The sequence below is a fragment of the Micropterus salmoides genome, unplaced genomic scaffold (assembly GCF_014851395.1).
Source record: "Micropterus salmoides isolate LMB-PRFRI ecotype aquatic unplaced genomic scaffold, ASM1485139v1 Ms_hic_scaffold_17, whole genome shotgun sequence".
Lineage (NCBI taxonomy): Eukaryota > Metazoa > Chordata > Actinopteri > Centrarchiformes > Centrarchidae > Micropterus > Micropterus salmoides.
In genome coordinates, this window is record NW_024040817.1 from 10,377,150 (window position 1) to 10,392,465 (window position 15,316).

General features: G+C 37.4%; 2 protein-coding genes across 3 annotated transcripts in view; one reads left to right on the forward strand and one right to left on the reverse strand.

Annotated features, from left to right (window-relative positions):
* Positions 1 to 543: 543 nt before the first annotated feature.
* Positions 544 to 2,826, reverse strand: LOC119907036 (transcription and mRNA export factor ENY2). The gene is made up of 5 exons (XM_038724578.1): positions 2,770 to 2,826; positions 2,611 to 2,681; positions 2,449 to 2,519; positions 2,300 to 2,374; positions 544 to 806 (listed from the first exon to the last, which is right to left on the reverse strand). The coding sequence occupies exons 2-5, from the start codon at positions 2,676 to 2,678 to the stop codon at positions 730 to 732; spliced, it is 291 nt and encodes a 96-aa protein (XP_038580506.1). The 5' UTR covers positions 2,679 to 2,681; positions 2,770 to 2,826; the 3' UTR covers positions 544 to 729.
* nudcd1 (NudC domain containing 1) overlaps positions 735 to 15,316 on the forward strand; it is a 42,697-nt gene continuing 28,115 nt past the window's right edge. The window contains exons 1-4 of one of the 2 annotated variants that reach the window (XM_038724577.1): positions 735 to 844; positions 4,318 to 4,472; positions 8,163 to 8,348; positions 11,350 to 11,533. In XM_038724577.1, coding sequence (XP_038580505.1) covers positions 4,380 to 4,472; positions 8,163 to 8,348; positions 11,350 to 11,533 — 463 coding nt within the window. In that variant the 5' untranslated portion in view covers positions 735 to 844; positions 4,318 to 4,379. Of the gene's footprint in view, positions 845 to 3,087; positions 3,290 to 4,317; positions 4,473 to 8,162; positions 8,349 to 11,349; positions 11,534 to 15,316 lie in introns of those variants that run through there. The other variant, XM_038724576.1, reaches the window with a different exon arrangement.

The window sequence follows — 15,316 nt, forward strand, 5'->3', positions numbered from 1 at the left end:
ATCATGTAACAACCATACACAGGCGCATGCACACTGCCCTCACTTCAAACTTAAAAACTCTGTCTAAAAGAATAAATACCCCTGTCACTCTCAGACAAATTATATCCATGAAGTTGGAAACACTGAAAAGAGAAACACAAATCTTTAGATAAAGACAGTAAAAGTATGTGGATGATTATCAAAGAAGTAGAAATTGTCTATAACCATCAACACTACCCTGCTAATAAAATGTAGACACATTTTCATCTTTTCTTAAAAATGTACAATTTCATGAGTAAGAGAACTACATTAACTAATGTAATAACGAAACATGCAGAAATAACATTGAACGTATTTAACCAAACGTATTTTTGTCTTCTTATGTAACATCCTAAAGAACCGAAGAGCCTCACAGCCATGTATGAAAGGGAGACAATGGTCTACTCTTACACACATCACTCCTCATGCATCTGTCTGCATTGTTGGGATTCAAATATGAGAAATCATTAACAGAGCAAACAGGTCTTCAGCATTGATAAATAAAAAAGTCCCAGGACCCACAAATGACCAAAATAGGATTTTTATTTTTTTTCCAAAACTGCTGCTTAACAAACTAAAATCAATATGAAAACACACAATACAAAATAAAAATAATATTCCAGCATTGCTCACACAATGAGAACAAACATCAGTTTGGATTTTAATTGTGATAGTGAGTAAAAAAATGTCTAAACGGGATTCTTTTCTCATTCACAAGGTTGCGTGTTGAGCTAGAAAAGCTCTGATTCTCTGCAGGAGCTCTTTCTTCACACTGTCTGGTACGAGTGCTGCATAGAAAACAAAGTTTTGTCAGAACACACAGTGGGTGAGTAGAAAAAGAGAAGCACCTGCAGACTGATATAATCCAGCACAACAGTACAGTGATACATTCTTTTATAGTACATATTTATTCTTGTAACTTGTATTGACTGTGTAGTGTGTTTTCTTTATTGTGTGTTTTATGTGTACCCCAAGTATAGTAGCTGATGCCCCCCCCCCCTTATTCATGTGTGTGAACCAGCTAGACAAAACAATAAATGCCTTTTGGTATAATGCAGTACAAAACAACAGCATGACAAAGCACAGCCTCTAAATTTACCAGAGAATTGAATCAACACAGAAACAACTAAAAACATTTTATGGAAGATAGAATCTTTTGTAAAAACACGGGTCAACCATTTGCTGTGAATGTCTACAGAGTTGAGAAGCATTACTGTCAGTGAAGCTCTGAGTGAAAGACGCTGGCTTGGTGTGAAGGTATAAGATTCCTATTTCTGCTCTTTGACTGACATTTACTGCACTGAGCTAATAAATCTGTCTGTTCCTGTTTGGAAACATGCCAGATGTAAACTTGTAAACTCAAATATGAAGTCATTTGCAGTTTACCTTTGCAGGCTGAGAAAATACATTATTTACCTTTCTTTCTTAAATATCTTCAAAGTAAAGTTTGAACTCAACTGTCAGTCCTTTTTAAACCTCTCAAACCCTTCAGTTTTCCCATATTTTTTGTCCTTTTTAGTAGCTGTAAGATTAAACAAATCATTTAAGTCAACTTTCTTATGGACGTACAATTCTATCAAATGGAAATGTATGTTTTTATAGTGACTGTTGTATTTAGTACGTTATTTTTGTTTAATGTTATATATAGTCAAAGTTCATAATGTTTTTACTATTCTTTTTTTTTAATTTATTTTTTTACACAAGTTATTAAAGCTGCAACTATTAATCAATTAGTTGTCGACTTATAAATGAATCGGCAACTATTCTGATAACCAATTAATCTATTTGAGTAATTGACAAAAAAAGTAATTATCTGATTCCAGCTTCTTAAATGTGAATATGTTATGCTTTCTTTCCCTCTATGACAGTAATCTGAATATATTTGTGTTGTGGACAAAACAAGAAATTTGAGGACGTCATCTTGAGCTGTGGGAAACACCGATAGTCATTTTCCACCATTTTATAGACCAAACAACCAATCAATTAAAATAATCGACAATTAAAATGATTGTTAATTGCAACCCTATTACTTATCACTTGTATCACCTCTCATCTAATGTTATTCTATATTTCTTGAGCATCATTTGATCCACATGTCATCAAAATGTGAAATCTTTAGAACCTGTGGGAACCTGTGTGTTTTTTTTGTTTACTTTAGCAGATTTTATACATCGAACAATTAAGTTAAGCATAATAACAGCTCCTTGAGTATGATTAGTATAATTTCTATACTTCTTCCACTCCTTGCTGTTGCGTTTGCATATGAAGATCTGTAGCCTACCTCTGCCTTTGGGTGTGACTTCTGCGACTAGGTCCTCCACTGTGACATGCTCCAGGCCCTTTTCTTTGATCACATCTGGACAAAACAGTTAATGATTTAAGAGATCCAGTTTCATGCAAGCACTGTTTCAAACACACAAACACAAATACCTTTGCAGTGTGCTTTCAGCTGATCCTTCCACCCACACTCCACCAGCTTTGCCCTGAGCAATTCTTTCAACCTGCGGCCACACATTCAGTTGGCATTATTTAAAACGTCTGATATCTCCAAACCATTCACGGCCAAATCAGTGAGGAGAAAAGCTTGCTTACCGCTCCCGCTCCCCCATTTCTATCAGCTTCTGGTTTATTGCAGCCCTCATCTGGGAGTCTTTGCTCATGATCTGTTTGAAATCAAGCACAACAATTTCAGTAGAATATGCACAAATAAATGCTTTTTTTTTTTTTTGCTAGCTATCAGTTAGACGTTACCTTTTGTCGAGATGGATTAGCTGGAGAGCACACAGTCCCTTTAAGTTACCGTACCGTCTGAAACGTTAAAAACTGTAAGAAGGTTCCGCTCTGGCAAACGGTTAATTTACCACCAACCGACTGCGTCATTGCTAAACAAAAATGGTCATATCGAAAACTATATCTTTTATTTACACAAATTAACTTCTTTTTGTTAACACGACTAAATTAAACATTTATAAAGCCATACAAATAAAGAGAAAACAGAAAGAACTCTACCTCCCGTGAGCGCCGCGGCAGGTCGTGTCCGCTGACAAATGGCTCCGTGTGCGACAAAACCGGAAGCGTGTGTCTCACTGACTCCTTCAACATCATCTTGCTTCACATCAACTTGTGGATAAAACACAGTCATTTTATTTAAAAGACATGGCTGCGTCGAATTATTCTTTGAAGGTCAACAGAGAGCTGCTGGACCCTAACTTCGAAAGTTACAGGTTATCTCTGGACGCTATACCAACGTACAACGTAGAGCTGGATGCTAGTAAGAGAAACTAACTTACAGTAACAGTTAGCAGGTGTGCTAACTTAGCTCTGAGACCAGGCTAAAAGCTCTGCTGTAGCACTTCTTTCACAGCTGTAACGTTAAACAAACAATGAAGTAATAACACTGAAGCTGCTCTAGCTGCAGCCCACTGACTCAAGTTCCTTTACTTATACTTGAGGCGTTCAGAGGGTCACTTAAAAATTGGGAGTAAGTTAGTTTAAAATTGTTTTATTTACTGCACATCATCAGAGTAACTGTGACCTTAGCGGTAACAAAATATACACAAACATATATCTATTTATGTAGCGGTGTGTCTACTCAACGCAGTGTTTGTTAGTGAGGAATTTATATTGACTTATATGTGGAATTGTCTTTAGCTTCACCACACAGCACAAGTCTAACGTTAGTTATTATATGTAATTAAACACAGCTTTATTTTATGAAAGAGGGATAAGGAGGCTATACATTTAATATTTTAATTGCATTTGGTAGGAATGACTGTGCTCAATAGTAGTGAACTGGACTTGTTTATAATGGCTCACTGAGTTATAAAGTGCCAACATATAAACACATGTGTAAAAATTCAAAATCAACTTGACATTTCAATAATGTAGAGAAGACATGAAAGTAAAGGTGCAAGTAGACATATGTTATCATAAAATAAAAGAGTGATACAGAGGGATGTGCTTGCATGTTTATTTTTCCATCTATTTTTATCACAGCCACAGAAATGCATTTTTATAAGCCTAATATAATGCAGGTACGAACAGGTCAAGCTTTTCTGACATGCTTATTTCAAGTAACCGAGTGGCTTTCAAACCTTTTTTTCTGTTACTAATGTAACACTAAGTGACAAAAATGATCAAAAAAGAATGAAAACGCTACTGGGCTGACACTGAGATCAATCTAACACATATACCAGTGGTATGTTGACATAGAGGTGCACTTCTTCAATTTGTAACTAGTTAAAGTAATCTTACTCGTATGTCTTATTTTAACCTTTTGCTTTTTCGTCTTTTTTACAGCTGTGGAAGAAGTAAAGTTGAAGGATACTCAGTACACCCTGGAACATGTGCGTGCTTTTGGCATGTACAACTACCTCCACTTAGACCCTTGGTATGAAGACAGTGTATTGTTTGTGGACTGCAAAGGACGGGTTCTCAGCCTCACAGTCACCCTGGTAAGCTTTTAAATCCTCTTGATTTTTCTTGAAGGTTGTTGTTCCTTGTTAGCAATTTACATTTTTGTGTTGTAGTAAAATGTTGGCCTGTTTGTATTTATCATTATCTAGATGTCAACATGTCTCCTCACAAATGTCTATGAGACAAATTCCTTCTTCACATCAAATGAAACAGTCGTGATTCTGATTTTACAGTTTTTCTCAGTTGCTTAAACACTATAACCAGGCTTTTGAACTACAATTTCAAAACCATAACTCTACACACAAATCCCTTCATTTTTCATTGCCTACACCATGTGGTCATTCCATATTGTTCGCTCAAGTCAGCATAGGTTGAGCTTAATTAGCACACAGCTACCCAGGTAGAAACACAAAGAGTCATAATTGATCACACACCAATCAGAACCTTCAATCAATCGATCTTTATTTGTCGCCGTAGGGAAATTAGTTTGCAGCACACTCAAGTAGGCATTACATCATACGGCACAGAGATAACCATCAGACATACTGATAAACATACTAAAACTAATACTTCAGTAGATGGATAAAAGGGCTGGAGTCAGTCCATTCAGTTTTGGAACAATGGATCCAGAGAAAACTGAAGTCAAGGAAAGATGTAAAGGAGAATTCATAAGGACTTAGGAAAAGACGTCCGCAGGGCTCAGAGAATCGACAGCTCTTTTCTAGGCGACATAATTTTGCATTGAAGCCCCTTTCCAGCTCTTATCATGGTTGCCAAATATGTCTGGGTCACTTCACTCAGTTAGGAACCTTCCTAAGCAAAAAAAGACTTTTCAACAGCAGCCTAGGAGTTGGAGAAGAAGATGGGATAGGAGGAAGATGAGGAGGTGGAGGAGTAGAGAGTGGAATAGGAGGAGGTAGAGGAGGAGGAGGAGGGAAGAGGTGGAGGATGAGAATTTCTGGCCTGTCCCAGACCAAAGACAGGACACTGGGGCAGAATAATTTGTTGTACAGTACACTAAGGAATAAAAAAATGTGCAAATGTTTGCATTTGTTGTTTCTTGTTGTGCTCGTCATGTGAAAAGGTTTGTGAGGGAGAGAACCACAAGCAACATTATTAATAACCAGTTTTGTAGTATTGTTTTGAATTTATCTCACCAATGTGTAAGACTGTTGTAGTGAGGCGTGTTTTTGAGGGCTTGTGTGTTATGTCTGATGGCAAAGTTTGGTTTTTCAGCAAGATTGAATGGTTTTGAGTGGAAAGCTTCATTTTGACCTGAAAATAGGATGTTTGGGGAATTGGGTGAGAAGTTGTGGATTTGTGTTAAGAGTTTTGAGAAAAAGAGTCATCGGAGGCAAGAAATGTGTCCAAGTCATTGAGAAAAACTGTATGACAGTGGAATTGTTGGTGGGCTTGAATACATCTGACACACCAGTAGGTGGTGACCAAATACTTGTGTAATAGCAGCTTCAGCCCACAATGTAGTTCTGACAGGTGATGTCAAGAGAAAATAATCTTCTCAATAAAATGTATAGATACAAATCAATATTTAGCCTACATTTTACAAGCTGCAAGATCAGTGTGGCTGTAACTTGTTGTTCCTTTACTTAAGATCCTTATTGAGATTCTCAGTATTCAGGGAAAATTACAACTTTTTATTCTGTGTTTTGTCCACCGTGTGAGTCATCACCAGAAGATAAAGTTTTGGATGAGCCCTTGTCTGTCTGTGTTGATTTACATAATTGACTCAAGGTACTGATCCAATACCAAGATGCTGAGACAAGGAACAAAATCAGGCTTACTTTTTCAGCAGAGACTCCTTTTATGTCTAAGACATCATTGACCATGATTAGAGGTAATTGGTGCTGCAACTGTGTTTTTTTTTTATGTCTAAACTGGCCTCAATGATGGTCATCAGTCTGTAATCCTGTGAGACAGTACTTCTCGCTTTCAGTGGCATAATTAAATGAGTCTTTGTGAAAAGGTGTTTCTCAATTTCTAATTACAATCATCACATGATAATTATCCTCTCTGGCAGGCCTTTTGTGTACATTTACAGGGATTGTAGTGTTGCTCTGAACATTGTACATAGGCAGTTTACAGTCTGTTTGGGGCGTTAATGGCACGGATGCTGGAGAAAATGATCTCAAAAGGTGCATCATACATTAGGTAGCGATATAATACGCAGTGTCACGCTCCATGGCAACAACAGGGCAGCTGCTGCATAGTCCTTTTGAATCACTGTTACCTCATGCAATGAGTAATTGATGCTCTTGTGGTGGTATATCTATCTATTACTAATAAGGCTCTGAGAGTCGTGAATCACATTAAAAAAGTCACATGGGTGGCCACAGTTGGACAGTTGGTAACTTTGTCTCTCCTTGATGATGGTGTGTTGTTTCCTCTTATTCAGGTTTGATGTCAATGGTTTTATGCTGAAGGGATCTTTCTGTGGCCCTGAAAACAAGAAGAACATTGTGGAAGTGTATTTTTTTTTTACTGTGTGTGTGTTTTCATATCAGATGTTAATCGCTGAAGTTTCTTATGGGATTAGAGTGCCCCATTCAGTATGAAAGTAGTTCTCAAGTGTTTCTATTTGAGTCACGACTGGACTGCTTTAAGAATGTAATTCATATTCAGTATCACCCGTTAAACAGTGTTCAACAAAATCTTTTCCTCAGTTTTACTGTAACTTGCAATGAAATAGAGACAACATTTTGGTATCATTGCAATGCTTTTCTCCATCACTACTGCTGAAAAATTGAGTCTATTAGTTGATTGACACAAAATTAAATGGCAACAATTTAGTAACCGATTCATTTTTTGAGTCATTTTCAAGCAAAAATAGCATTTCTTCTGACTCCAGCTGCTCAAATGTGAAGATATGCTGCTTTTCTTTTCTCTATGACAGTAAATTGCTATCTTTTTGGGTTTGGACTGTTGATCAGACAAACAATTTGAATTTGTGACCTTGGGTTTTGAGAAATTGTACTGGGCATTTTTTTTACTATTGTTTGACATTTCATAGACCAAATGAATAATCACAAATGATTAATTAAGAAAATAATTGTTCATTTCATCCCTATCCAACAAAACGTTCAAATTTACTCCCTGTTGATATGAATGAAATAAACAGCTTAGATTGATGTAGAAAACATGTCTGTCTGTTTTCTGGATGTAGTACTGACTGATGGACAGATGGGTGACAAATTAAAGGAAAAACCAGTATGCACTGTCTCAATATGGAGTCAGGCCACCACGAGCCTCCAGAACAGCTTCAGTGCTCCTTGCCAAGTGTGTAGAACTCCGTTGGAGGGATGAACACCATTCCTTCACAAGATATCGTCTCATTTATATATCAAACCTTTATTTAATCAGGTAAAGATTTCGCAAGAGAGACCTAAGTACAGCAGGACAGGAAGAAATAATAAAAGGACATATAGCATCAAAGACGGTCATTACTAAGTAGATTTGAAGATTAAAGTTTTTATTATATCATTTGGGCTTATGGAGATGGTGGAAGAGATCATTGTCTTACACGCTGGTCCAAAATCTTCCATGGGTTTGAAATTGGGTTGAGATCTGGTGATTGTATCAACTACATGACTGTAGCATTTTATTCACATCGTACTAACAAAACCGTTGATTGAGCCCTGGTGCACAGAAGCATCTGCATTCAAGGTTTTTCCTTTTATTTTCCCCCCCGTCTGGATCTGATGTGAATCTAGGACACCGCCCTGGGGAAGCCAAGAGAGGTCTACCGTTTAACCACTGACTCCAGCCAGTGTGAGGATCGTCTCTGCGCGTCCCTCAGCCTCACCTCAGCGACCTGGGCAGCTCTCTCTGACGGTGCCGGCCGACTGTACCTTCTCCGCAGCGGCAAGAGGGGAGATGGCTCCTATATGAAGTGGGAAGTGAGTACAACAGCTGGGTTTACTTCTTTAAGTCATACACATACACAATTTGAAACAGTTGTGTGTTTTCTATGATTGAAACATCTTCAACAGCATATTAAGTATATCCGTTGCAATATAATCAAGCAGTCAATGTGATGATAACAGGATAGTAATTAATCTGTGACTTTTTATCGACCTCTGTTGGTGACTAAATGGAAGTGCAACAACACTGATTAAACTTTCTATTTGTACACAAGTCTCTTGTATGGATCCTATCCCTCTTACCTCCACAATAGAGTTTAAAATTGACACAAACTATTTAACAAAAGCAGAGATGCTGCACGCTGTATGTTGAAGAGGAAATAGGTCACCATGTACTACTGCTGCTTTGTCATCTGCTTTTTGTCTTGACACCACTGGAAATTAGCATTTATAACGGGTACTTTAATGCCAGTTACTTAATCATTGCTGTGTTGACAGCTGTTAAAAATTATGCCAAGACTGAGGGTGAAGAGTGATGTTTTGAATGTCTGGTCCAAAGCCAGAAATCTCAGCAACTGGTCATATGATCCTTGAGTCAATAAATACAGGAGCGTTATTACTAGTTATTAAAAAAGGTAATAATTATGACCGTGACGAATAAGTTTGTATTTTATGTTTGACACTTGAAATGAGGAAGTGGTCTTGTTGACCAAATCTAACAATGAATTGATGGTATTAAACTATTTTCTGTGTAATCCTATATAATGAACCACACTGGCGGACATGCTTATTCATTATGATTAACACTTCACAGGTAATGTCATCGTCCCACATATGTACGTACTGTTTCCATAAAAACTGACCAAATGTGTAGTAATCTGTGGCTGAAAACAGTCCCCAACAAATGCTATATTTGCTTCTGATTGAGTAGCACTTGGTAAAATCTACAGTGCCCAGCTATTTATTATATATTTATTTATAGACTATTTATTATATTGAGAAACGGACTAACACAGTCTTAGTCTTGTAAGAAAAATAAAGAATATCACCAGGCCAGCTTTATTCTTTAATCTGGCATGCAAATAAACATAAGTTGATGTACTGTATGCAACATTTAAAGGATTATATATATATATATATATATACAGTGTATTTGAAGGCGTAAATATTTAAAGGTATCACAATTAACCAAACAAAGAGTCATCTTTAAAAATTATAAGTGTATATAGCCTATAAATGTGCTCTTGCAAAATTAAGTCCTATTATTCAACAAAGAAAATAGTCAAAAGAAGCATTTTTAGATTGTGTTTAAAAAGCTCCTGAAATTGGCTTGTAGTAGTGAAGGATGAAGTCTTTCATACGATGAGTCTTTGTGCACTTTATCCTGTTAACAGGTGCGCAATTGGGATTGGCTACAAATGAGAGTTCACTCAAGCATACTTGATGCAATTCTGAAAGCAAAGTTCAAGAGTGGAATTTGTAATGAAGATTGAATACCCTGAGTTGGTAACTTCCAATGTTCTAATTTTAAGTTTCAGCAGTCAGGGATCCCAGCCAAGCCACATTGCATGATCTTTCACTTTAGTTTGTGTGTGTTGTATAGATACTGGTAATAAACTGACTCATTAACCGAATATATTTATGCATTCACATAGTAAAGTCGGGCTCCTCAGCATCACATCACCTTCTTCAACCAGACAACTGTAGACACTGATTTAGAAATACTAGTTTGAATTAGCATTTTATTGATAAAATAAAGACAAATATCTCCTTTCTAAAGCGCAGTTTAGACCATTTAAAGCCATTTGATGCCAACAGTTAATGCTGTGGCCTTCATTAAAGCATATTTTACAGCTACATTAGCATGCAAACAGCCCTTAGTCTTATAATGATTATCCCTTTATTTTCTCTAACTGTAAAAAGAATAATGCAGGTATAAATCCTACTTTTTTATTATTGAATAAAGGGCTATTCTAAGTTCTAGTTTTATATTCAGATGCACAGACACCTCCTCTAAAGTCCTTACAAATTTTACATTTGGGTGATGGTTAGTAATACATGGGTAATAGGGAGAGCTCTTTATTACTAATTAAAGGCAGAGCCATAAATATTAAAGTCTTCTTGCCACAGAGTGATAATGTAAAGCAGAGATGCTCTTCAGCATGTGCATCATATGACTACAGAATAGTTATCTTTTGATTTGATTTTAGATTGTTATATATATTTTTATATGGCTGGCTTTATTTACTTTTTAAAGAGAGCAGTCTTTAAACGTAACGTCCTAAGTTTGACACTAACTGTTGAAAGGTCCTTTGAGAAAGACACTGGACACCTCTCTGCTTATTTACTTCATCTACAGTAGCTTTCAATTAGGATATCTTCCAGATGTAAAAGTAAATCTCTTTCTAAATTTTAACAGCCTCTTTGCTCTTAAACACTCAGATGTGTAGATGTGTCTTAGTTAGGAACCTTAACATCAACAATGTGGAAAATTGTATATAAAGAACAAAACACGTAACAAACATGTAATGAGTAGATGCAGATGAGAAAGTTATTATAAATACAGAGATGTGAATAATGTTAGAGGCATAAAGACACTGCATTTAATATTTGGCAGTAATGACTTGCTGAGAACATTTTTGGTGGTTCTTACTTGTCTATAGCGCCCCCTCAGGGTCATAGCTCAAAGAAGGCATTTAAAGTGTGGGAAGCATTATTTACAATCTGAAAGGCTAGTTTATTTGTATTGGAATGTTATTTCAAAACCAAAAGATCTTCATTTTGCAACGATATAAATCAGATAAAAACTTCACTTTTGAGCTTCACTTTTTTTGCTTGATGATATACTTACATGAGAAATCAGTTTTTGGAATTGTTGCTGATTAATTGAATCTCCATTGACTTATACTTATTACCAAATCCAGCATTTACTTGTATGAAAGATTTATTAAAATAACATTAATGCCAGCGAACAGATTTTTCCGGCTGTAAATGTATCCTGTTAAAATCATTGTACTTGTTGATTTTGTGCCTGTAGCCACTGTTCAATGAAGACATGGGGGAGCCTTTCACCATCCTCCACAGCATCTCACACATTCAGGCTGGAGTGCACACCATTGAGGTTCTGCTGCTTCGCATCCAGAAAGACCCACAGGAAACCAAAGGAAGTGGATTCTTAGTGTCTCTTGAGTGGATCACAGTCGCCAACACTACAGAACATGGTGGGTGGTGCATTGACTGATCATAATTTTTGTAATTGAGCATGAAGTAAGATAAGACAGGCATGCCAACATAATTACGTCTGAATTAGGATCTAAATCTCAACCCCGTTTTCATTTTTACAGTATTCATACCCAGTAGAGGACAGAAATCCGTGTTAATTAAACCATACTAGACAATGTCCCAGATGTCATTAATGTTATCTGAGGCAAACATTGGCAAGAAGGATTTTCATTAAAGGTTTTGGCACTTGCTGAGAAAGAAGGACACCCTGACTAATGATTCAGAGATTGAACAGACAGAAAAACAGAAGCAGCCTTTGGAGAGTCCCTTCCTAATTTAGTTGGATTTAAAGATGTAGCCCTTTGATATCTGAAAGCTGTAGAAAGGTCTTTTGTTGTTTGTGTAGTGACTCAATGTTTGACTAAATCTACATTTTGTCAAATATAATCAGGTACAAGGTACATTTAATCATAATATTACAATAGAGATGTAAAATGAAATGCAGTTTGTAATTACCTTCTGCTACAACGCAGACAATATAAATTATCTCACAAAAGTGAGCACACCCTTACATTTTTGTAAATTGTTGATTAGATCTTTTCATGTGACAACACTGAAGAAATGACACTTTGCTACAATGTAAAGTAGTGAGTGTACAGCTAGAATAAGTAAATTTGCTGTCCCCTCAAAATAACACATCACAGAGCCATTAATGTCTAACGGGAATTCAGGCAGATTACAATCATCTTGACATATGTACCTGGACCAAAACATCAGGAGGCCGCAGGTAAGATAGCTGAGAGCTTCAACACTGCACTCCTACGCTCACTGGATCAGTCAGTGGGGATTTCTCAGGGATTTTAACAACTGTGGTTTAGCACACCATCTCCCCACTCTCCATCAATACATCGACTGTCTGACGAGACACGCGCGCACATTAGATCGATGTTTTGGTAACATACCAGAGGCATACAGAGCGCTGTGTCGTTCGCCACTGGGAAGGTCTGACCACAATGTTATTCACTTGCTCCCTAAGTATCGAAATAAAGTGAAGCGAGAGCAACTTATAACTAAGGATATTCAGGTGTGGAATACAAAAGCGAGGAGATGCTGCAGGATTGCTTTGAACAAACAGACTGGCAGATATTTTTTGATTGTTGTAAAAATATGGACAAACTAACTTTAACTGAATACATGATGTTTTGTAAAGCTAATGTCACTACTAAGAAAACCATAGAAATATACCCTAATAACAAAACAGAGGCTTCTGCAGAAATGTTCCAGTGCATTAAGGAGAGGAGGATGGCTTTTTACTAATGGGGATATGGTTCTAGTTAAACAAAAGAGAAAGGAACTAAGATCAATTTAAAGAAAAATAAGGTAAAATACAAAGAAAAGGTAGAGACTCTGCTTTGTTCTGCTAATATCCGGGAAGCCTGGGAAGGACTCAGTTTTATGATGGGTAGAGAGGGGGAAAAAACAAGCTGTCCCACTGATTAAAAGGGTTTTGTTACAAACTGGATCAGTTCAATTCTAGAATTCATAACCAACAGTGTTCTGGCTCTAATAATGACTTTGACATATTCAGTAACACTACTGATCACTCCGCTGTTGTACTGAGTCAGAAGTAGCAGCAAGTCTGGCGAGTATTAAATCTAATAAAGCAACTGGACCAGATGATTTAAGGGGCAGGGTGATGTAAATGCTCCGTATAGCGCCTTTCTAGTCTTTTCGACCACTCAAAGCGCTTTTACACTACATCTGCATTCACCGTTTACTCACACTCATACAGTGCTCAAACAGAAACTAACATTCACACACATTCATACACTGGCGGAAGGGGAAATTTGGGGTTCAGTATCTTGCCCAAGAACACTTCGAAAATTCTGTTCCCAAAATATGGAAATCCTCGAATATTATTCCTGTTTCTAAGAACAAGTCCACTTCGGTTTGTATATAAGAAGGGTAGAGGTACTGGAGGATTTTAGCTTAGCTTTAAATTGTATGCAAAAATGTACTCCGATCAAGCGACTTTGTGATATCAACACCAACAGCTGCATTACAAAACAGGACTGGCCACAGAGAGTGAAGTGCAGTAGCGGTATTGTCTCTGATACAGTTATCTTGAATTCAGGAGGACCTCAAGGCTGTGTGCTTTCACCTGTTTTGTTCTCTTTATATACAAATGAAATGTAGATTATGAATTCAACATGCTAATTGTATAAATATACAGATGACATGGTGGTTGTTGGTCTTTTGCAGATGGGAGACACAGCTAAGCAGTCAACATATCTCAAAAACTGAAGAGCTCACTAAGTGGTGTGAGCTCAGTGCCCTCTCTATTAATGAAAAGAGGACTAAAGAGCTAGTGATCATGAGAGACAACAGTGCTTGTCCATATTTCCCTCCTGTTTTGATTAACGATAAGCCTGTTGAGATAGTTGACGAGTTTAAATACATAGGAACCATGATTGATTATAAATTAAGTTTAACAGAAAAAAAAAGCAATGCAGCTTCTCTATCCAGAAATTGGACTCATATGACATAAGCAAAAATATCCTAGAGTGTTTATCAAAGTCTTATTGAAAGCATTCTAACTTTTAATATATGTTCATGGTATTAATGAATTTACTAAATTGCCCTCTGGAAGGTGCTATAGAGCAGCTGCAGCAACTAACAACATTTACAAAAAGTCTTTCATACCAAATGCAATAATTTTACTAAATTCATTATGTCTCCACACTGGAATCCTATCCGTTATGGTCTGTACTGTGTATGTTGTGTTATTTATTGTGTTTTTGTATTGTGATTTTTAATGATGTGGTTTTTAATGTGCCTGTGAAGCCAAAGACAAATTTCCACATTTGTGGACAATAAAGACATTTGATTTTATTTGATTCAAACTGCTGGCAACAAAAGAGAGTACACCCCTAAGTGAAAATATCCAAATTCGGCACCATTTGCCATTTTCCCTCCCTGGTGTCATGTGACTCGTAAGTGTTACAAGGTCTCATGTTGAATGGGGAGCAGGTGTGTTAAATTTGGTGTTGTCGCTCTCACACTCCCTCATATGGCACCTCATGGCAAAGACATCTCTGAGGATCTGAAAAAAAGAATTGTTGCTCTACATAAAGATGGCCTAGGCTATATAAGAAGATTGCCAAGACCCTGAAACTGAGCTGTAGCACGGTGACCAAGACCATGCAGCGATGCAACAGGACAGGTTCCACTCATAACAAGCCCGTCATGGTCTGGGGCTGCATGAGTGCTGTCGGCACTGGGGAGCTACAGTTTATTGAGGCAACCATGAATGCCAACATGTACTGTGACATGTACTGTGACATACTGAAGCAGGTCCCCTCCCTTCGGAAACTGGGCCACAGGGCTGTATTCTAACATTATAATGACCCCCAAACACACTTCCAAGACCACTGCCTTGCTAACGAAGCTGAGGGTAAAGGTGATGGACTGGCCAAGAATGTCTACAGACCTAAACCCTATTGAGCATCTGTGGGAAATCCTCAAACGGAAGGTGGAGGAGCGCAAGGTCATCCATCAGCTCCGTTATGTCGTCATGGAGGAGTGGAAGAGGTCTCCAATGGCAACCTGTGAAGCTCTGGTGAACTCCATGGCCAAGAGGTTTGGACATATTCACTTAGGGGTGTACTCACTTTTGTTGCCAGCAGTTTAGACATTAATGGCTGTGTGATGTGTTATTTTGAGCAAACAACAAATTTACACGGTTACTGTGTGAATATTGTGTATTGTGGCCAGCTGAAGGC

Excerpts from the sequence above, each read along its gene's own strand:
- LOC119907036 (XM_038724578.1), bottom strand. The coding sequence starts at position 2,678 with ATGAGCAAAGACTCCCAGATGAGGGCTGCAATAAACCAGAAGCTGATA. Across the intron at positions 2,375-2,448 it reads GCTGAAAGCACACTGCAAAG|ATGTGATCAAAGAAAAGGGC; the intron begins GTATTTGTGTTT and ends TGTTTTGTCCAG. Across the intron at positions 807-2,299 it reads AGTCACACCCAAAGGCAGAG|CACTCGTACCAGACAGTGTG; the intron begins GTAGGCTACAGA and ends TTTTCTATGCAG.